The sequence below is a fragment of the Anguilla rostrata genome, unplaced genomic scaffold, assembly GCF_018555375.3.
Source record: "Anguilla rostrata isolate EN2019 unplaced genomic scaffold, ASM1855537v3 scaf1003, whole genome shotgun sequence".
In the NCBI taxonomy this organism is placed as follows: domain Eukaryota; kingdom Metazoa; phylum Chordata; class Actinopteri; order Anguilliformes; family Anguillidae; genus Anguilla; species Anguilla rostrata.
This window is the reverse complement of record NW_026986355.1, coordinates 57,200-79,862: the sequence shown is the minus strand read 5'-3', so window position 1 is coordinate 79,862 and position 22,663 is coordinate 57,200. Positions and strand designations below refer to the sequence as shown.

Below are 22,663 nucleotides of genomic sequence, written 5' to 3'. Positions count from 1 at the left end.
CATTGTTATGCACCGATTATAAGATTTTATCCAGAGCCATTGCAAATAGGCTCAGTGAGAGTTTATCTTACATAATACACAAGGATCAGTCCTACTCTGTACCGGGCAGGATGATCTGCGATAACATTTTTTTTTTATCAGAGATGTGTTGTCTCTATGTGAGGCTCTCAACATCAATCTGGGGGCACTCTCCATCGATCAAGAGAAAGCATTTGACCGAGTGCATCATGGGTACCTGTTCCAGACCTTGGCTGCTTTTGGCTTTGGACCTTCTTTTATGGATCTAATAAAGGTCATGTATAATAAAATAACAAGCCTGGTGAAGGTGAACAATGCTCTTAGCAATCCCATAACAATTTTGCGAGGGATTCGCCAGGGCTGTCCACTGTCAGGGATGCTTTATACCCTAGCAATCGAGCCCTTGCTGTGCATGGTAAGACGAAAAATTACCGGCATGGTTTTCACTGCTGTTCAGCCTGCACACAGGGTACAGGTGTCCGCTTACGCTGATGACATCACAATGTTTATAAAAGACCAACAGGATGTGGATGCCATTGGTGAAAGTTTAGAGGTCTTTCAAAAAGCCTCTAATGCTAAGGTGAACTGGGGGAAATGTGAAGCATTCCTGGCAGGGCGGTGGGAGGGGGTCGCCCCCCCACTGCTTCCCCAGCCCCTGCAGTGGGGCAGGGAAGGCTTGAAGGTGCTGGGTGTCTTCCTAGGGAGTAAGCAGAGCATGCTGAAAAACTGGGAGGGGATGCTGGACAGGATCAAGGCACGGCTGACAAAGTGGAGATGGTTACTACCACAGATGTCATTCAGGGGGAGGGTGTTGGTGATAAACAACCTGGTGGCCTCCATGCTGTGGCATAGACTTTCCTGCCTGGATCCTCCCCCAGGACTACTGAAAGAGATTCAGTCAGAGTTGCTGTCCTTTTTTTGGGGCGGGAACCACTGGCTGCGCCCAGCAATACTGTATTTGCCTGTGGAGGAGGGGGGGCAGGGTCTGGTCGACGTCTGCAGCAGAGTGGCGGCTTTTAGGCTACAGGCGGCCAAGAGACTGCTGTATACTGCTGAGCTGAGCTGGGGGCCAGGAGCCTTCTTTTTCCTGAGGAAGGTGGGGGGTTTGGGCTGTGATTGGCAGCTTTTCAGAATGGACATTTCCAGGCTCCGCACAGAGGGGCTCCCTGGTTTTTACTGCAGCATGCTCAAGGCTTGGGGGCTGCTGAAGGTAGAGGGGCGGGAGGAAGCAGTCACAAGGGACTCTGTGCTCCAGGAGTGTCTGTTTTTTAATCCCCTCTTTCCTGAAGCGGCGTTACAGTCTGGACTGTCCCTCCACACCTTTGCTAGAGGTGGGGTAATAAGACTCATCCATCTTCTGGACATTCAGAACAGGCGCTGGAAAACTGCTGTGGAGTTGGCAAGGGATCTGGGTGTCCACTCTGTTAGGAGATGTGACAGGTTGCTGGGCGGCCTGGCCAGTTGTATTCATCCTCACGTGCGGGAGGTGGTGGAGGAGGCACTGGCTAGAGGTGGATTGACTGGCTCAGAAGTTTTGTGTCCTGAACTTTGGATACAACCTTCAGTCCAGCCCACTCAAGGACCTTTCCTGGGGGGGAGGGCCTGGGGGGTGGTCTGTGTCCGGGAGGCATCGAGGAAGCTGCTGTATCAGTGGTGTGTGAAAGTGACACACGCAGCTTCTCTCGCGTCTCTGCCTGCCTCGAAGTGGGCGGAAAGGTTCGCTGTTGCGGGGAATTGAGTCCTGCATGGAGGACTCTGTACAAGCCTCCTTTGCAGAAGAGATCAGGGGATCTGCAGTGGCGGATACTCCACAGGACAGTTTCCACAGGCCGTTTCCTGAACCGAGTTGATCCGGGTATCAGCCAGAATTGTATATTCTGTGGTCAGGAGGAGACTGTAGAACATTTATTTCTAGACTGTCCCAGACTGGTAACACTGTTTCAGTTTTTAAAGAATTTACTGCACTCACTGGGGGTTGAATTTGGGGAATGTCTATTTATCTATAGTATGACTTACTCAAAGAATATGAGGGGGAAAATTCAGATGGTCAATTTTGTGTTGGGCCAGGCCAAATTGGCCATATGGGTGACCCGGAAGCACCAGCTAAGGGGAGCAGGCCCAACAGAGGTGTTAATGTGGTTGCGGTTTCTGCTCCGAGCAAGGATACGGCTGGAGTTTGAATTTTATCTGCTGATGAATGATTTGCCTGTGTTCAAGGATAAGTGGTGTTTTCAGCAGGTCCTGTGTGCAGTAGTGGGCAATACACTAGAATTGAAGGTTTGAATTTATAATTTGGGATAATTTTTGGAAATATTTTTTTCTAATTTGTAAATATTTTGTGCAAGTAAGGAGGAAGTGCATCTCTGTTTCCACCTCTCCTGTCTTACCGTGACCACATATTCGCTCTTCTTTTGGTACCTTCTCTCTCTCTCTCTCTCTCTCTCTCTCTCTCTCTGACCAGATCCAATTCTTTTGTGAAGAAGCAAAAAAGCTTAGAAACATGCTCTCTCAGTGTGTACTCCCAGTCGCGACCCCAAACTGTAGAGAGGAACACACCTTTAAGCACCTGGGCTGATTGGTTAACGCAGACCAGGTGCATGTGCTCTCTCCACCAGTCAGCAGGGCTGAGACCAATCCGTTCCACTGGACCTAATGCTACAGTGACCCTTAAAGTGTGTTCATGCACAAGATCTATAGTAAGAACTGGACCCCCTTCCCCCAAAGAACAGCCACACACCATAAGTAGATTTGCTCATGACAGAGATTTATTATTGAAGCTGGAATGATCCTCATACTCAGTGAGTTTGGACAGACGCCAGAGGGGGTCAGTTAAATGTTGCAGAGAAGCACAAGATTGAAGGCACTGAAGTCTGGGAGACATCTGCACAGGGAATGTTTGGGGAAAGTCCGGGGAATGTTCAGAGAAAGTCCAGGGGAAAGTGCAGTCATAGCACGGCTGTAGGCAGTGCCCCCCTATGATGCTGATACCAAATTGCAGGCTGATCAGTTGAATACGGGTGCAGAGGACTGGACAAAGTCTCCTTTCGGCACGTCCAACTCAGTGTCTCCCTGTCTGAGGCCTCACCTCAAACTCCTTCCCCTGCTGGAAAGGGAAGTGTTTTTCTATCACTGGGTTTTGCCAGCCCCCATCCTTCCTGGAGTCCAGGACGATGACTCGATGTTCACCAAGATAGTCGAAGCGCGGGTTAAAGTGCAGTGCAATGTTGTCTCTGGAGTCGCACACATTGATCGAGAAACTGGGAGAGGAAGAGAGACACACAAGGGATGGATGATGGATGATCATGGATGAAGACGGCGAGAGATTTAGCGAGAGTGTTAACAGTCCTAATAGAGACAGAGGCACCAGTGACTCACCGAGCGCCACTGGGTTTGGGGACTCCTGTGACCTTCAGTTCCATTCCTGGCTTGAAGGACACAATTTTCAACTCCACATCCTGTTTAAAACTGGAAAATGTTCACTTCACTGGTGTGTGGCTCTGAATTCAATGCAGTGTGTAAAATGTAAGGCGTGATTCCTTTATTTATACGCTTCTGAGACAATTGGGTGGGTTTCCAGGAATCTGAGTAAAAACAGCAACAAAAACAAAATAAAATTAACTCATACAGTTTCGCTTTCAGCTGCGGCGAACTCGGGCTCTCTCTCTCTCTCTCTCTCTCTATCGCTCTCTCTCTCTCTGTGTTGCAGGGGAGTGGCGTGGTCCTCTAATTGTCCTGAATTCCCCCCTCCAAAAGCCAAATCAGAGAGTTTTACAGTTCATATGTGTGCAAGAGCAGCTACGGCTTAATTAGAACAGAGTCTGTACAGCCCCCAGGTCCAAAATAGACCAGTTGTCATTTTCTGCAAATAAATGCTCTAAATGACAATATTTTTATTTGGAATTTGGGAGAAATGTTGTCAGTAGTTTATAGAATAAAACAAAAATGTTAATTTTACTGAAATACATACCTATAAATAGTAAAACCAGAGAAACTAATCATTTTGCAGTGGTCTCTTAATTTTTTCCAGAGCTGTATATTGTAACTAAATAAAGTGCGACAGAAAAACTACGATTACACAGCTAAAACTGTAGCATTACTCAAAAGAAAGAAAAAAAAATAATAACAAGAGAAAAAAGGTTATCTAAAGGGGGCCTGGGGAGCTATGGTGCAGTCTGAAGAGGTCTGAACTGCCATGATGCTCTCAGAGAGGGACAGCCTGAGATTCCTGACCGATGAAGAGGGTGACACTGTGGAGCCATCCAGGGTGAAGGACAGGTCCAGCAGAGGTGGGGGAGGGGGGGGGGGGGGGTGTCTTAGCATTTATAAACTCCTCAGAAAAAGTTTTGAAATTTGTGTTTGGTGGATCATATCTCTGTTGTTACTGTATTATTAGCATTGTATCTTATATCATTGGAAAGCCTATTCATTACCCTTTACAATGAGTCCCATCTATAAGGATCATGCATTTGTGGGATAAGCAGCACAGCTGATTATGTGGGTGGGGTCCCAAGTGAAATGTGGCAAATTTCCCTGCCAATGTCAAACAGTGTATTCTCCTGTTGGTATTGACTCTATTGTTTTGAGTTGTTTGGGGGATTGAATGATTGAACTCTCTATCAGTAATAAGGAACAAACAAGACATTGGTAATTTTACGCTTTATTCATTGAACAAACAGTCAGGAGCCTCAGTAGCGGGTGGAAGAACCATACACGAACCACAACAGCCTGGCACCTCCTCCTCATGCTGGTCACCAGCCTGGTCACACGTTGCTGTGGGATGGCATTCCATTCCTCAACCAGGATTCGTCGCAGGTTAGCCAACGTGGTTGAATGGAATGGCCTGCCAACAGCTCAGACCTCAACACAATTGAACACTTGTGGGATCAGCTCGGGCGTGCTATACGTGCTAGAGTGACCAATGCAACCACGTTGGCTGACCTGCGACGAATCCTGCAGATTAGGAGATTCTTGAACAGTGTCTGATTTGACTCTTGTGGGAGAATGTTACCACATTCCTCCTGAAGAACAGCAGATACAGGTAGACTTCACACCATAGCAGATATACGCTGTTCTCATGTCCATGATGGTCCAACACCCTCGTAATTTAACTGTGCATTGATGCTTCCAGCTTTTTGGTCAGTACTTTTAGCTACAGCATGAGTATTGAAAATAACGAATCCATGAAGTGGTTCAATTTAAAGTTGAATCAGCTCTTCTGTAGGACTGTGTTTTCTTCATCAAACAAAAAGGGTGACAAAAAAAGCCCAGAATCATGTTTGTAAACCCAGAGGTAAGCATCACTGAGTGCTGGTGAGTTACGGCTGACCTCTAGTGGCACTTCCAGTGAAATACAGCAGAGCAAAGAGCAGTGGTGGTGACATCAGCACCCACAGAGCCATGGGCCAATCACTGCCGAGCCCCTCTATGTTCTCATTGGCCCTCTGTCCCTCCCTGGTATCTCATTGACCTGAATGTCTGTGTGCGTCATAAATTATGCATTTTAAATAACAAACATAATTCATAGAAATATTTATTCATGAATCAATATATTTTTCAGAGAGGTGGCTCAAATACAGAAAGCACTCGTTCCAAGATGCCCCACTGGGAGTCTGATGAGAGAACGGGATTAATTTAATTATTTCACACAACCACCTGCTTTCTTAAGATGTTATTAAGGCATAAGATGATGGTGGACATCTACTTTTTTTCTTAAGTAAAAAGCGGAAACATGAATAAGACACAATGGTTTCCCAGCCAATACCTAATCCTCCTGTGGTGGGAAGTATGAAAACTTGCTTATTGGATAAAAAAGCATTAGAACTTAGGCTTCCTGTCATAGTATTTATTTCTTTTGGTTCTTTATGTGAAACAATTTAATAATGTCTTTAAAAATATTTTACACAGAGTGATGAAAAATAAGTAATACAATGTTTATAAATATTTGGCATATTTGTTCTTCTCGTTACCACATCATTCGTGATTAAATGAACTTTGTTGTAAAAAAAAAAAAAAACTTTTAATTTGAAATGCTGCAACAACTGTTTTTTTTTACAAAGAAACAAAGTCTTCTCCAGATTTCCTTATTGAAGGCAGGTCAGGACTGAGAAATGAACATGAGAAAAACAAGATGGTTTTGTGATTGCTTCAGTTTATTAAGCAGCAGAACAAAAAAAGATGAAAGGTTTACAGATATTTTAACACCATCCACCAAATGCCAATCATGTCTGCTGTGATATAAAGTGGAAGTCTTTCAGTCACTGAAAGATCTTCAGCTTTTGCACAGTGTGGTACAGCATGGTAACACTGGCTGTGTCTTTCAGGCTAATCCACTCAAATGACACCAGCGTTTGAGAGCATGCATTTCCAAACATCACTGTAAACAACAGAGTGATCACTGTCAACATAGGTGTCGTCTATAATCAGCAGAGAGTCCTCGTAAAACACGATGGCATACATTGGCTGATCTGAGGAAAAGCTGGTGTGACTTTTTGGAGGGATCTGCGCAAAATTTACATTAGGATTTTCTTTGAGCATCAAGCCCCCGGACGAGTTTTTCTTAGTCAAGGCATCCCTTGGGAACGACGTCACGCTGTAGCAGACGCACAGGGTCCTTGCCGTCGCATTGGACACATGAATGGTGTTCCCCATCTGAGAGAGAGAGAGACTTAACTACAAATACATATACACAAACACTTACATGCAATACATAAATGTACATATACACACACAAATAAATACATATATACACATTAACAAATACACAAATACAGAAAGGGAATAAATGTCTGTGTGTGTGCATGTGTGTGTGTTTGTGAGTGCATGTGTTGCTTGTGTGTGAGAGGGAAACAGTAGCCCTGTGCGAACGAGATTAGTATTGCCCGACAACATCGGTAATGTATTTTTTAATCATAGCACCAGTGATTTTAATGGCCGATCTGCACGGAATAAGAATTACTCCCCAAAATGACTGAGGGGCATGTCTGTTTGGCTGAATTCGTCACACTCTATTCCCGCCTACTGGAAAAAAATCACAAAACACAACACAACGCACGCATAACGTTATAGTACAGCTAAAATAACTATATATAACGTTATATATTATGAAAGACTCGACACTAGACTCGAGAAGAGACTTTATGCTTCGTATCAGTGTGGGGGGAACCGTGCTTCCAACGCCAATTTGAGCAATCAATCCACAACCACAAAATTTGGGATGAGATATGCAAGCAGGTCTGCCACCCAAAATCATTGTAATCAGCATCAAATACTGACATGTCGATCTGGACGGTAATAGAGTTATCAGAGGACCTCGGAGTTCACTGAGAAACAGTAGGTTATTTCAGCCGGAATTATTATTCGCGTGCCCGGTCAAAATCGCTGACATGGTTGTTCCGGACATGAATAAAATTACTGAATTACCCTGGTGAAAATTACATTACCTGACCTCCCCTGGTGAAACTAATTTTGTCCGGACAGGGCTAGTGAGACATTTTTCAATTACAGTACAGTACACTCCCCACTGCTGGCTCTGCCCCTATCTGGCTATCCTAACTGGTGCTGAAATGTCTTCACTGAACTCTATGGGGTATATAAATGCAGTCCATTTACCTGAAGAGTTGGGACTGTTTTACCTGTAGTTAGGCTCAGTTGTGAGCAACAAGTATTTAAAAAAAATCTTCTTTCCTCTTTGCTTTTCTAATTTGCTCATCCCTGGTTTCAAAATAAAAGCCCAGTTTATTCCCCTTGGTAATTCCTGTATGGTGCTGCTCTTATTGCACCTGTCTCGGTTTCCTCTGCTGACTGTCCTCTTTCAGGGTTTCAGTATGCAAACATATACTGTGTAGAAAGCTATAATATCCAGTGCTAGTTTGTACTTGGTAGGAGTCTTGCTTGCTGAACAAGCTTACTCTACAGGGTTGGAGTCCTGATCGATGTGGTCACTTCTGGCACTACGATCCTTACTTCACTCTAGTGTTTCATTATAGGTATTTAGCTGACGCTCTTATCCAGAGCGACTTACAACAGAGTAACCAAACTTTGCACCTCTACATCATGAACCTATGCACTTGTTGTACGTCGCTCTGGATAAGAGCGTCTGCTAAATGCCTATAATGTAATGTAATGTAATATAACACACTAAATGTGTCAAATTGATATTTTCATATTTGTTAAATCTATATTTCTTAAGTCGCATCATTTATTAAAAATTTGAGACTTACCATGTTGTTTCACATACACAGTTGTTGAATTCACACTTCATGTACACAAAATTCATGGCAAAGAAAGCAATATTTTTCTACCACTCAAGAAAGACAGGCTTCTCTGCACTTGATCTCACCTGCTCAGGTAGGTGGCTGGGTGTGGTCACAGGTGGAGATCTCAGGCTGATGTAGAGCTGAAGATCAGAGGTGTTCTGGATGCCCTTCTCTCTGTGCACCTGGCCTTATATTCTCTCTGGAGATAAAGGTGTGGCCAGTAATGGCTCATCTGTTTGGGGAAGTCACAATTTCCAAGAATACTTCACATATAAATAAATTAGAAATCACCACAGTTATGGTCTCACTGGAAATGTAAGGCATGATGAAATATTTGTGGTATTATTGCATTGTAAGATACGCTTAACCAATGCCATGCACCCATTTGGCATTGTATGTGAAATGCAAACGGTGCTTTTCTGGTAGAAATAGTAAAGCATTCATTTTATATATTTTTTTACAATTTGGCTAGTTAAGCCATTAATGCTTTGTATTAATAAATTAGATTCAGATGAATGAAATTATCTAACTTTGACGTGTGCAGAAAACACACTACATACACTGCTTGGCCAAAAAAAAAAGTCGCCGTTTGGATTTTTTGGGACAGTGCCCACTATACAAGCCTCTGGAGGCAGTGTTTATGATCTGGGGTTGACTGTGCGACTTTTTTTTTTTCAGTGTACAGCCATTATTGATACCCACTTATTCCTGGTCAGGGTTGTGGCAGGTGCTGGAGCCTATCCCAGCATGCATTGGACCACCCAGGACAGGGCTGCCCAATCCTGTTCCTGGAGATCTACCATCCTGTAGATTTTCATTTCCACCCTCATTTGGCACACCAGAGTCTACTATTAGCAGCTTAAGGAGGTGTGCTTTGTTAGGGCTGGAGCAACTAACACAGAGCAACTAACACAACTTTCTCATTTTTACATTGTATCCACTTTGTGTGGAGGTGCAGAGCACTATTTTACTTACGCTGCAGGCCAATGGTATTAGGCTACGTATGGTTTCAAAAAGCTTAAGGTAGATAGAATTTCAGTCAATTTAACTAACCCTCCAAATCCCTCCCATTACTAATTTGAAAAATGATTGGATAGACTTCCAATAATTTGTTTAATTGCAATTAAAGCCAAAGTAGGAATTTTTAGGAAAGCCATGTGTAGGATTATTTTCAAGTAAAACTGATCTTTTTGTGTTATTGTAGGTATACATATATATTAAATTAATTCTTCTCTACCTATGGTTTAAAAAACAAAAAACAACAAGTGGCCTAATACTTTTAGCCCGTATTGTCTGGTTTCTCAATTCTCAATAATGACAGTATTTTTTATTATCGCATTGAGTTGCTAGACAAATATAATATTTATGTGTATGGAAAAGGGAGTATGACATAGTAATTAGGGTTATACCTAATGGTCCGTTAACGCTGCTAAGACACAACTGTAGTGACAATTGCAGAAGAATCCCATGTGGTGGACATTTCTGGGACTGCCCTCTCTTGGTTCACTTCCTATCTTGCAGATAGGACCTACCAGGTCACCTGGATTGGGTCTGTCTCTGCACCTCATCCCTTTGTTACAGGAGTCTATTACATTACATTTATTTTGCAGACAATTTTATCTAAAGCGACGTATAATAAGTGCATAATGAAGGTCATTAGAACAACTACAAGACACAGGTCCGATAAGGTACAATACTCATTATGTAACAGTTATTCATAGCCATGAACTCATTAAGTCCAGTCCATTCAAAACTAAAATTTAAGATTTAATTAATATATTTATTTTTAAAATCACAAATCTGGGGTTAAAATTAAATTTTTAATGCTTAAATCTCAGGTTCCAAATTAAATATTTAGCTTTTTATTAAAACCCAGATTGACATTTAACTTATTATTAATTTTACCAAAAATGTTTGATAAAATATTTATATCTTAAATCTTCCGTTCCAGATTAATATTTCTACTTTACATGCACTGGATATGGTTTACCATACTGCTTTGCACTTCATGTCAGGTGCTAAATCCTTATTCCATAATCGTCTCTCATATGATTGATCTTGGTTGTACCTACATCTGCGCCGATTAATTCATTGGTATGTATTCATGTGGTCACCCCTCTGGGGAGACCAGAGGGGTGGAGAAAATCAGGTGAGCAGCTGCCTAAATTACCTGCATACAGTTGTGGAATAGTTTAAGTTTAAACTTTTCATGTGACTGACCATCCCTATACACTATTTGGGTGCAGATAAGTACCTTTTACAAATTAATTCAGTATTGCTAGCAAGGGGTAACATTTTATGTACCTATAAGGTTCCACTCCAGCATCCAAGCATGTGCACATTCCTTTGCACTTTTTGTTCCTTTTTACAACAGCTGCCCTCAGATGTCGTCCTTCTCTAAGAATATGGAGTACCTTTCAGGACTGTGGATGAAGGTTTGACGGGGGAAATGAGCGTGGGAGACTCCCTCTGGTCAAGCTCGAATGCTGCATGAACACAGGCAGAAATAACTTCGTACAATATCACAGAGAGGGCTGAACCCTCAGCCCCATTTATGATGTTGTGGTCAAACATTATGAAAGGGTATCCATGGTTTACCTTCCAGACTACTTTTCTTGTAGGAATTTGAATAAGACACTAGAGGAGGTAATGTTTTGAAAATCCTTGTGTGACATGAAGTGGTTGCCATTGCCAATCCTCAGATCTGAACCCAAGAGTGCATTTTACATTCCATCACACAACAATCACTTAGCAGACATGCTTATCCAGAGGGATGTACAACAGTGGAGAACATCAATTTAACTCTCAGGAACACAAAAATGTGATACCACCAAGAAGGCACATTTATAATCAATAAGTGTAAAAAATATATATTTGTATTGTAACTGAACAAGGTGCGACTTGATTACACAGCTAAAACTATAGCATTACTCAAAAGAAAGAAAGAAAAGAAAGAACAAGAGAAAAAAAGGTTATCTAAAAGAGGTCAGGGGAGCTATGGTGCAGTCTGAAGAGGTCTGAACTGCCATGATGTTCTCAGAGAGGGACAGTCTGGTGTCCAGTGCCACTCTGAGAATCCTGACAGATGAAGAGGGTGACACTGTGGAGCCATCCAGGGTGAAGGACAGTTCCAGCAGGGTGAAGGACAGGTCCAGCAGGGTGAAGGACAGGTTCAGCAGGGTGATGGACAGGTCCAGCAGGGTGAAGGACAGGTCCAGCAGGGTGAAGGACAGGTTAAGCAGGGTGATGGACAGGTTCAGAAGGGTGAAGGACAGGTCCAGCAGGGTGAAGGACAGATCCAGTAGGGTGAAGGACAGGGCCAGCAGGATGAAGGACAGGTCCAGTAGGGTGAAGGACAGGTCCAGCAGGAGCGGGAGGACTTAGCATTTATTGGAGATTCTCGAACAGAGTCTCTCATGGAAGAATGGTGCTGTATCCCTCCCGAAGAACAGCAGGTGTATAAATACCTCTGAATTTATGTGTACACATTTTTTTTGGCAAAAGCAAACACTTCACATTAAATGCAGTTTTCTTTTTTTCAGTTTTAAATGCAGTTGATTAATTACCTTAGTTTTTACATTGGGATGTTTATTATGCATGCTTATTATGCATGTAACCTTCATTGGAGATTATTACCATTTGCAATAAAAAAACATTCTAAAACAAGTATTATATTGTATGGTAATGTATCAAATGTTTGAATGTCTGCACTGTTGTATGGCTCTGGTTACAAAGCAAAGCAAAATGAAATGTGTGATTTTAGTATTTATGAGCTTATGAGACAATTAACTAGCTTGGACAAGCTCTAACGAATCAAATCAATGACTGGACCCTTCTGAGTGTGTACTGAGGACTGCCAATGGAAATCATAAGCTTCTTTTGCAATTTCTTACTGGGAATAACCTTGCCAGAATATGTTTACCTGGCTCCGCACGTCTAAGCCTAACTCCTCCTCCTGTAAGTGTGTGTGCGTATGTATGTATGTACATATATATATATATATATATATATATATATATATATTATATATATATATATATATATATATATATATATATAATTATATATTATATATATATAAGCACGTAAGAAAAAGACACCCAAATTCATATTTGACAAATGTATATTTCATAAATCACATCATTTGTTAGAACTTACCTTGATGTAACAGATTATAGAATACAGGCTTCAGCTACACATAACTAATGGCAGAAAGGTAATATTTATCTATCCCATGGTGAACACTGCCATTTGTATAAAATGGACGCATTGTAAGACAGGCTTCTCTGCACTTGATCTCACCTGCTCAGGTAAGTGGCTGGGTGTGGTCACAGGTGGAGGTCTCAGGCTGATGTAGAGCTGAAGATAAGAGGTGTTCTGAATGCCCCTCTCTCTGTGCACCTGGCCTTATATTCTCTCTGGAGATAAAGGTGTGGCCAATAATCAATCACTTGCTTGAGGAAGTCACAGTTTCCAAGAATAATTCACTTCACAAGATTAAATTTCAAGTCATCACAGTCATCATTGGAAATGTAAGGCATGATGAAATATTTGTGATATTATTGCATTGTAACATGTGCTTAATGCATGCCATACACGCATTTGGCATTGTATGTGAAATGAAAATGGTGCTTTTATGGTAAAAATAGTACAACATTCATTTAAAAAAATATGTTTTGAAACACACTGAAAACTATTACTTTCAAGCTAGGCTTTTGCCATACATACAATTACATTTTATATACAAGTTCAGTAGCATAATTACAGACTATAGCCTGCATTTCAATGTAGGCATGCAATTAGACTGCAGTACACACAATCAATGGAAATTAAATTGAACTACAATTAGTAGTTCAATTAGTTAATTAAGCCATTAATGCTTTGGCCATTTATTGAGTTACAGTTATCCAGTAACTGCAATAAATTAGACTCATGTTAATGAAATTCACTATATCTAACATGTGCAGAAAATACACTACATACATCCATCCATTATTGATACCCACTTATTCCTGGTCAGGGTTGTGGCAGGTGCTGGAGCCTATCCCAGCATGCATTGGACCACCCAGAACAGGGCTGCCCAATCCTGTTCCTGGAGATCTACCATCCTGTAGATTTTCATTTCCATCCTCATTTGGCACACCAGAGTCTACTATTAGCAGCTTAAGGAGGTGTGCTTTGTTAGGGCTGGAGCAACTAACACAGAGCAACTAACACAACTTTCTCATTTTTACGTAGTATCCATTTTGGGTTTCCAAAAAGGCCCTTTGGAGACTCCAAAAGAACACTTGGTAACTAACAAAAAAATATTATGGGTCTTCAGAGGTGTAAAATACTGTATATTGTATGCTTTATTCTTATGGAAGAAGTGTGCTAGCTTTTGACCATGGCCCCTAACAGCCGCTTCCACAATTCAGGTTTTCTAGCCTTCTCCGGGACACGGGAAAAGTTCTCTCAGATGTGAGAGTTGAAATCCTTCCAGACAGAATCCTCCACCGGGCATTCCCAACATACTCTCACTACATTTTTGGGCCTACCTGGTCTGTCTCGCAGCTTCCCCCACCATCGACCAACTGCCACCACTCTGTGAATCGTGTCACTTAAAATCCCCCCTTTCATGGCACTCATGTTACATGTACCCCCATTCCAGCACTTTTGGTAATTTGTATTTGTCCTAATATTGTAGCTTGTTCTTCTCCCTAAATTGGCTTGGCAACAGTTAGGTCAGAATAGTGTTCACTGTGTGAACTGAACTGTGTCCTTGGCTAGAAATAGCTGTACGAAATGAGTATCGTACCTTATTGAACTTGCGTTTTGTAGTTGTCCATGACCATGAAATGCACTTTTGTACGTCGCGTTGGATAAAAGTGTCTGCTAAATAAATGTAATGTAATGTAATGTAAATGTCACACCCTGAACTGAAGACAGTGTACAGCGTCATATTCAGTTTGTAATGGAGAGGGCATATCCACCTCCCAGCAGTAAGGTGGCGCTACTAACTGCAGGGGTCTGCACTGTGATAGTTAAATCATAGATTATCTTCTGTTAATGATATCTGTAAATGGTGTGGTAATCCGGTGCAGCGAACTCATATATGTCCATTCTCCTTCTGTTTTCAGGTAATGTAATATTCACTCCTGCAATAGGTTAGTGTGTATCGGTAATAGAAAGTAGAAAGTGATATGTTGATATGTTTTAGTATGAGGTTTAATTGCAACATGAGCGTCAGTGAGATTGTGGCGCGAATACACTGTGTATCTGAACGGGGTCGCCGTCCATTTAGGAAAATATTCGGTGATGATGGCTAAATATTCCATTTCGGAATGTAAGCTAAAATAATCGGGTATGGATTGTGAAATATTTAGAACATTAAGCGCCGTTTTGCGAAAGGAACCGGGAGACGGGAAGCAGAATAGCCGCGAAAGTGTACTAAGCGTGTGTAGCTTGATAGCCACAGTAGCCGACCAAGTTATTTTACGATATTCTCAGCTACCTGCTGTGAGTAAGTTCAGACATGAATAAGTTATACCGGGTACGACGACGTTCCAAAGCCGATGCATCCTGTGTTTATTGAAGGAAGATTCGCGACTTTATTAGTACATCCTGCCTGAGCGAAAGCGAATCTGAAACAATAATTCCCAGCACTAACTCGGAAAGGGAACGTGGGAATATCAGTAGCTGAGCTAATACTCGGCAACTTAATGCATTAAAGTGCACGGATCTGGTATTTAAAGGGACCTGTGAAACAGTTAGCTTAAACACAGGGAAAATGCTCGGAACTGTATTACCCAGTTTCGTGGGGAAATGAGGTTCGTTCAATATTGCTAGTGGAGTGCAAATAATTGTTTGTCCACTAGGTGGGAGTATTCAGTTAAATGTAGAGCTATAGAGATTAATAAGCCTAAAAATCTTTGTTAATTAGTTTTAGTGACTGTGAGATTGCTGGTCTTTTTGGAATTGTGAAATGTGAAAATGATATATGGAATTGATACTCTGTAAAGAAATATGTTTATTTTGGTAATTGAAACAGGCACAAGGTAACTGGGTAAAGGGTAAAGTGATTTCTTTATTTTTGCGACACTGTGAAAGTAAAATCAAAGATTATCTTCTGTTAATGATATCTGTAAATGGTGTGGTAATCCGGTGCAGCGAACTCATATATGTCCATTCTCCTTCTGTTTTCAGAATTAATAAAAACTTTAAATGTGATACAGTGGCGGGTTTATTTCACGTCAGACCTGTAACATATTTTGGTGCCGAAACCCGGGAAACCAGTCATTAACTTCAGCAAGAAGGTTAATAAGAGGACCAAGATAATTCGTCTATTGCCCGTTTTCAGAAAAATGGAGCTGGAGGAGCTGCAGGAACAGGCCAGTGCTGCATTGGGGAAGCTTCAGAGAGAAGAGCTGGTCCAGGTTGGCTTGTGGGCGAAATGCAAGGGACTGGATGCAGTGGAAGTAGAGAAGCAAAGCAGACGGGGCCTTGTTAAGCTAATTGAGGCTACCATTGATGAAGTGGCGGACAACGAGGAAAATGAGGTGGCTTGCCAGTTTATGAGAGACTTACTCAGCACCATAGAGGGTCTCATAGGCAGTGGAGAAGAGCATGAAGAGGTGCTGGAGATGAGAAAACGATATCTCACCTTAGAGTTGGAGCAGCAGAACGCCAGAGAGCAGATGGAGCAAGAGATAAAGTCACTCAGTGAGAGGCTGGCTAACCAGAGAGCTGCCCCAGGGGGCGCCACGCTCGCTCCAGAGGTGACAATAAAGAAAGACTTTAAAATCTGGGGTCAGATTGGAGAAGGTGGCCAGAAGGAGAAGTTGAGCTACACCAACCTGCTCCACCAGATCAACGGGGGCCTAAGGAAACGCTACAACGATTCTGAAGTCATCGAAGCAGTAATTCGAGCCATTAGCCCTGGCCTACCATTGCGGAGCATGCTGGAGTCTAAGAGTGACCTCACAATCTCCAAGTTGAAGACTGTGTTGAAAGGTCATTTTAAAGTAGAAAGCCCCTCCGACTTATATCATCAGCTCATCAACCTCCTCCAAGAGCCCAAAGAAACAGCCCAGAGTTTCCTCTTCAGAGCTATTGAACTCAAAGACCGTCTCCTTGCCTCCGCCGATGATGACGTGGAAGAGCAGTATGGTGCTGATCTGATCCAGAAGAAATTCCTGAGGTCGGTGTACACAGGACTGCAAAGTGAATTACTGAAACTAGATATGAGGAAGGTGCTGGAGAACAAAGCAATAACTGATGAAGAGCTGATTGAACAACTGAACATGTCCTCACGGTTGGAGGAGGAAAGGAAACTGAAGTTCAAGAAAACTGCCAACATGAGGGCGGTGACCGCAACTGAGCTGCAAACGGATATGACGGTCCATTCCAGTCCTGTCAAGCTCGGGGAAGATGGGCAACAGTCAGACTCCCCGCAGCGGAGCAGTGCGGCGATGAAAGGAAAAGCTGTGGTAGAAAGACGAGGTGAGGGTTCGACGAACGATGCAGTGCAAGAGTTGAGAGCCGAAGTGGCAGAAATTCGAGAGCTTCTAAAAGACTGTATAGGACAACATGGCACAACCCAGCCGGGACGGTTAGCGAGGAGAAGGCAGACCAGAGCCTGTGAGGCATGCATGAAACAGGGACAGATGGACTCATGTGAGCACTGCTTCAAGTGTGGAGCAACAGGGCACTTTTCATGGGGCTGTCGTCAGCCCAGGCCGAGCCAGGGAAAACTAAAGGGGACTGCTGAAAAGGGGAGAGTAGCAGTCCAGAACACATCATCCCCCAGGAGAACACAAAACGCAGACTACAGGGTGAACAAAGAACAAGTCCAGATATCCAAGATAGGCTATCTTAATCCTAAGAGTCATGCTAAATTAGTAGATGTAGTTGGAAAGAGATGCATGGTGCACTGTCTGTTTGACAACACCCCAGTACTGGCCTTGTGGGACACAGGTGCTCAATCCTGTATGATGAATGAACACTGGAGACAGAAATTCCTCCCTCACACTCAAGTCAGACCCCTCAGTGAGCTGTTGGGATCAGCGAATCTTAGTGGGTTAGCAGCAAACAAAACTCAGATACCGTTTAGTGGTTGGGTGGAGATAGAAGTCAGGTTGGGCCAAACAGAAAATTCCCATAAAGTTATGCAGGTACCTGTCCTCGTGAGTCCTGATCCAAATGTGGCTGAAGAGCCCATTATTGGGTTCAATGTGATTGAGGGCGAGCTGGAAGAGGGCGTAACTCCAGAACTAATCACCACCCTAGAGGCAGCTTTCTCCCTGGAGCCAAAAGATGCTGGGACATTAGCAGAAATACTTGAGGCAGAAGTACTTGGAGCACCTGGAGACAATTATGGGCACCCCCCAGTGAAAGTGGGAAATGTGAGTATTAAAATACCACCCGGAGAACTCACCTTTGTGAGTGGCCGTGCCCATGCTGGAATTTTAGAAGAGGATAAGGTGATGCTCTTTGTCCCAAATGGAGGACCGGAGTGGCCCGAGGGATTAAGCAGTGGAGAGATGCTGGTCACTGTACACAAGGGAAAATCAACACGAACCAGGATTCCCGTGATAAACACTACTAAACATACAGTGACATTAGATAGAAGAATGCAGATGGGCCACCTAGAGCCTGTGGGCGGCTTATACCTGGCCTCCCGCAACACCCTTGGGGCTAGTGATGATCGAGAAAAAGACAGGGAAAGGCTTCCACTGGCTATCAATAGGGTCAGGGAAGAAACAGTGGACGACAAGCCCCCGGAAGAAAAGTGGGATCCCCCAGTACAGTTGGACCACCTGCTTGAGGAGCAACAGGTAAGAGTGCGGCAGCTGCTAAGGGAAGAATGTAAGGCATTTTCACGCAATGAGCATGACATTGGGTGTATGCCCTCATTGAAGATGCATATTACTCTCCATGACACGACTCCCGTGAAAAGAACATACATGTCTGTCCCTAAACCCCTTCATCAAGAGGTGAAGCAGTACCTGAGAGACCTTTTGGACAAAGGGTGGATCCAAACGTCCAGATCGCCTTACTCCTCACCTGTGGTTGTAGTAAAAAAGAAAGATGGGGGGCTACGACTGTGTTGTGATTATCGAGAGTTAAATAAGAAATCTGTCCCAGATAGGCACCCAATCCCAAGAATTCAGGACTTAATTGATAGCCTATGTGGGAGCTCCTGGTATTCAGTGTTAGACCAGGGGAAGGCTTATCACCAGGGTTTCATGGACGAGGAGAGCCGCCCCTTAACGGCATTCATCACACCCTGGGGCCTTTTTGAGTGGACTCGAATACCGTTTGGGTTAAGTTCTTCCCCTGCAGAATTTCAGAGAGCCATGGAGGAATGCCTGGAGGGGCTGAGAGACGATGTCTGTCTACCCTATTTAGATGTCAACCTGGTCCATATTCCCTCCTTTGATGAACACTTGAACCACATTCGCCTGGTATTGCAAAGCTATCAGAAGTACGGCATCAAACTCACCGCCAAGAAATGTGAAATGTTCAAAAGGAGTGTTCGGTTTCTAGGCAGGATAGTGTCAGAGCAGGGCTACACCATGGATCCAGCAGACATTGAGCCAGTGCTGGCTTTGAAAGAGCGGAGACCCACCAACGTGGGAGAGCTGAGGAGATTACTGGGCTTCCTGTCATACTACAGACCATACATACAGAACTTCTCACGCCGTGCCAAAGCGCTGTATAGTCTGTTGTGTCAACCAAGTGAGGTGAGTCTGAAGACACAAGAAGTAGCTCCAAAGGGGCCCCCGCGTGAAAAGAAGGGTACAACAAGGAAACGCCACAACCAGCTGCCCAGTAGTACCCGCATATGCTGGACAGAAGAACATCAGCAGGTGTTGGAGGAATTAGTTGACTGTTTGACCAATCCTCCAGTGTTAGGGTACCCTGATTTCACCCAACCATTTATACTGCACTGTGACGCTTCTCAGGAAGGTTTAGGGGCGGTCTTGTACCAGCGACAGAGTGGTAACATGGTGGTGATCGGCTACGGGTCAAGAACATTAAGTCCAGCGGAGAAGAATTATCACCTGCATTCAGGGAAATTGGAATTTCTGGCGCTGAAGTGGGCGGTATGTGAGCGTTTCAAAGATTACCTATACCACGCTCCATCATTTACCGTCTATACGGATAACAATCCATTGACTTATGTTTTAACCACAGCTAAACTGAATGCGACAGGTCACCGCTGGGTGGCCGAACTGGCAGATTACAATTTCAATATCAAATACCGCCCTGGCCGGGTAAACAGTGACGCTGATGGCCTTTCCCGAATGCCTCTGCAAAGTGAGAAATGGGATGAGGAATACACCGAGCAGACGCAAGTGGATGTGGTGAGTGCTGCTCTGAGGGGAGTGCTTGTACAGACGGAGACCCTCACCACCTGGATCAGCCCGGTAGCTCTGGAAACCCTTGACGGTGACCTAGCTAGCCCAACATTATCCCAAATCCAACCAAAACGAGTAAAGACTGCTCAGGAAAAAGATGGAGTTATTAGTCGGGCAATGTGGTACATAAAAAGGGGTAGACCACCCACGAATGCTGAGAGGAGACGAGAACACAGATGTAGTGGTGCTGTTGAGAGAGTGGAAGAAGCTGTACCTCGATATTGATGGCATCCTCTACCGTCAGACTGCCAAAAGGCGTCAGCTGGTCCTACCGCAAGAGTTCCACCCTTGTGTCTATAAGGAGCTGCATGAGGAGATGGGGCACCTGGGACCGGAGAGAACCTTGTCATTGGTAAGAGAGAGGTTCTTCTGGCCCCGGATGCAGAGTGATGTTGAACATTATGTAACTGAAGTCTGTGGGTGCCTTAAGCGCAGGCAGCCATGTAAAAGAACCAGGGCCCCGCTAACAACAATCAAGACAACTTATCCTTTCGAGTTAGTGTCAATTGACTTCTTGCATCTTGAACCATCTAAGCAGGGCTATGAATACATTTTAGTGATAATGGATCATTACACCAGGTTCGCCCAGGCTTACGCCACAAAGAATAAATCCTCTAGGACAGTGGCTGAGAAATTGTTTGAGGACTTTGTGCTAAAGTTTGGATTCCCTACTCGGTTCCACCATGACCAGGGTCGGGAATTCAATAACAAGCTAATGGCAAGATTGCATGAACTGTGTGGCATACAAAACTCCAAGACAACACCGTATCACCCCCAGGGAAATGGGCAGGTGGAACGGTTCAATAGGACATTGCTGTCAATGTTACGGTGTCTACCAGAGGAACAGAAAGCAGATTGGAGGAAAACTCTACCCAAAGTAGTGCATGCCTATAATTGCACAAAGCATGACACAACCGGGTACTCTCCTTTCTATCTCCTTTTTGGGCGCTCCCCAAGACTCCCAATCGACTTAATGTTCAACCTGAATCCAGACAACACGGAGAACACCTATGATGAGTATGTACAGAGATGGAGAAATCAAATGGCGGAGGCTTACCAGATTGCGTCACAAGCAGTGGAAAAGCACGCTGAAAGGGGGAAAAGCCACTACGACAAGAAGGTGTATGGTACAGACTTGCAGCCAGGGGGCAGAGTTCTCATCAGAAATCTCAGTGAACGTGGTGGCCCCGGAAAATTAAGATCTCATTGGGAGGACAAGATCCATGTTGTGGTGGGCAAGAAAAATGAAGACAGTCCTGTCGTTGAGATTCGACCTGAGGATGGAAAAGGAAAAAATCGAATAGTTCACCGGAATCTGCTGTTACCCTGGGACTCACTCCCATTGAGTCCAGTTGTTGATGCCAGGAAAAGGAAGAAAAATGCAAGGCGTCCCCAACAATGGTACCACGCTAATCAGGGACCAGAGGATTCTGATGAGGAGTATGAAGGGGTTCTCATTCCGATGACCTCATCAGGGAAGAAAAATAGTTCTACAGCAGAGAGTCAGGAGGACATGGACCTGGGAAGGAGACCAACGGATGGAGCAGGTGGTGAAGTTGTAGGTGAGCCTGAGCAAGCGCAGGATAGTGTGACATCGGCTCAGGAATCAACGGCGTCAGAGACAGAGTCTTCAGGTCAGGAAGAACAGGACAGCTCCACTGATTTGGCGGATAACCAGGATCAGAGAGTATATCCAACAAGAAACAGGAGAGCACCATTGACCTTAGTCTATGATAGGTTGGGACAACCTTCAGTAAGCCAACGAGACCCAGTGGTGAGAAGTCTGAGAACATGCTGCCACCAGCGTTCAGCAGGTCATGGATTCTGGAGACCATGGCTATTGTGCAGCTCTGAGGACTTAAATCACAAAGACAGGGATTAAAAATAAAACGGTAACTGTTTCTGGATACCTTGCCACAGAGACTCTAGCGCATTTGAGACTGTGCACTTTTATGGACTGTTTGGGGACACTTCATCAAAGAGACGCTAATATATTTGATACTGTGAATTGTTATGGATGGTGCATCGTAGACAGTGTAAGTAATTTTGAAAAGAAAACCTGTTCCTCGGGTCCATGGAGTAATGTGAAAAAAATTGTAAGAACAATTTTTTTTTTTTAGTGGGGGAGGGTGTCACACCCTGAACTGAAGACAGTGTACAGCGTCATATTCAGTTTGTAATGGAAAGGGCATATCCACCTCCCAGCAGTAAGGTGGCGCTACTAACTGCAGGGGTCTGCACTGTGATAGTTAAATCATAGATTATCTTCTGTTAATGATATCTGTAAATGGTGTGGTAATCCGGTGCAGCGAACTCATATATGTCCATTCTCCTTCTGTTTTCAGGTAATGTAATATTCACTCCTGCAATAGGTTAGTGTGTATCGGTAATAGAAAGTAGAAAGTGATATGTTGATATGTTTTAGTATGAGGTTTAATTGCAACATGAGCGTCAGTGAGATTGTGGCGCGAATACACTGTGTATCTGAACGGGGTCGCCGTCCATTTTGGAAAATATTCGGTGATGATGGCTAAATATTCCATTTCGGAATGTAAACTAAAATAATCGGGTATGGATTGTGAAATATTTAGAACATTAAGCGCCGTTTTGCGAAAGGAACCGGGAGACGGGAAACAGAATAGCCGCGAAAGTGTACTAAGCGTGTGTAGCTTGATAGCCACAGTAGCCGACCAAGTTATTTTACGATATGCTCAGCTACCTGCTGTGAGTAAGTTCAGACATGAATAAGTTATACCGGGTACGACGACGTTCCAAAGCCGATGCATCCTGTGTTTATTGAAGGAAGATTCGCGACTTTATTATTACATCCTGCCTGAGCGAAAGCGAATCTGAAACAATAATTCCCAGCACTAACTCGGAAAGGGAACGTGGGAATATCAGTAGCTGAGCTAATACTCGGCAACTTAATGCATTAAAGTGCACGGATCTGGTATTAAAAGGGACATGTGAAACAGTTAGCTTAAACAC

General features: G+C 43.7%; 1 protein-coding gene across 3 annotated transcripts in view; it reads right to left on the bottom strand.

The window, feature by feature from the left end:
- Positions 1–2,761: 2,761 nt before the first annotated feature.
- LOC135246985 (galactose-binding lectin l-1-like) overlaps positions 2,762–22,663 on the bottom strand; it is a 40,913-nt gene continuing 21,011 nt past the window's right edge. For 2 of the 3 annotated variants that reach the window (XM_064320260.1, XM_064320259.1), the window contains exon 3: positions 2,762–3,275. In XM_064320260.1, the coding sequence (XP_064176330.1) occupies positions 3,077–3,275 (199 nt within the window). In that variant the 3' untranslated portion in view covers positions 2,762–3,076. Of the gene's footprint in view, positions 3,276–3,393; positions 3,474–22,663 lie in introns of all 3 variants that reach the window. The other variant, XM_064320258.1, reaches the window with a different exon arrangement.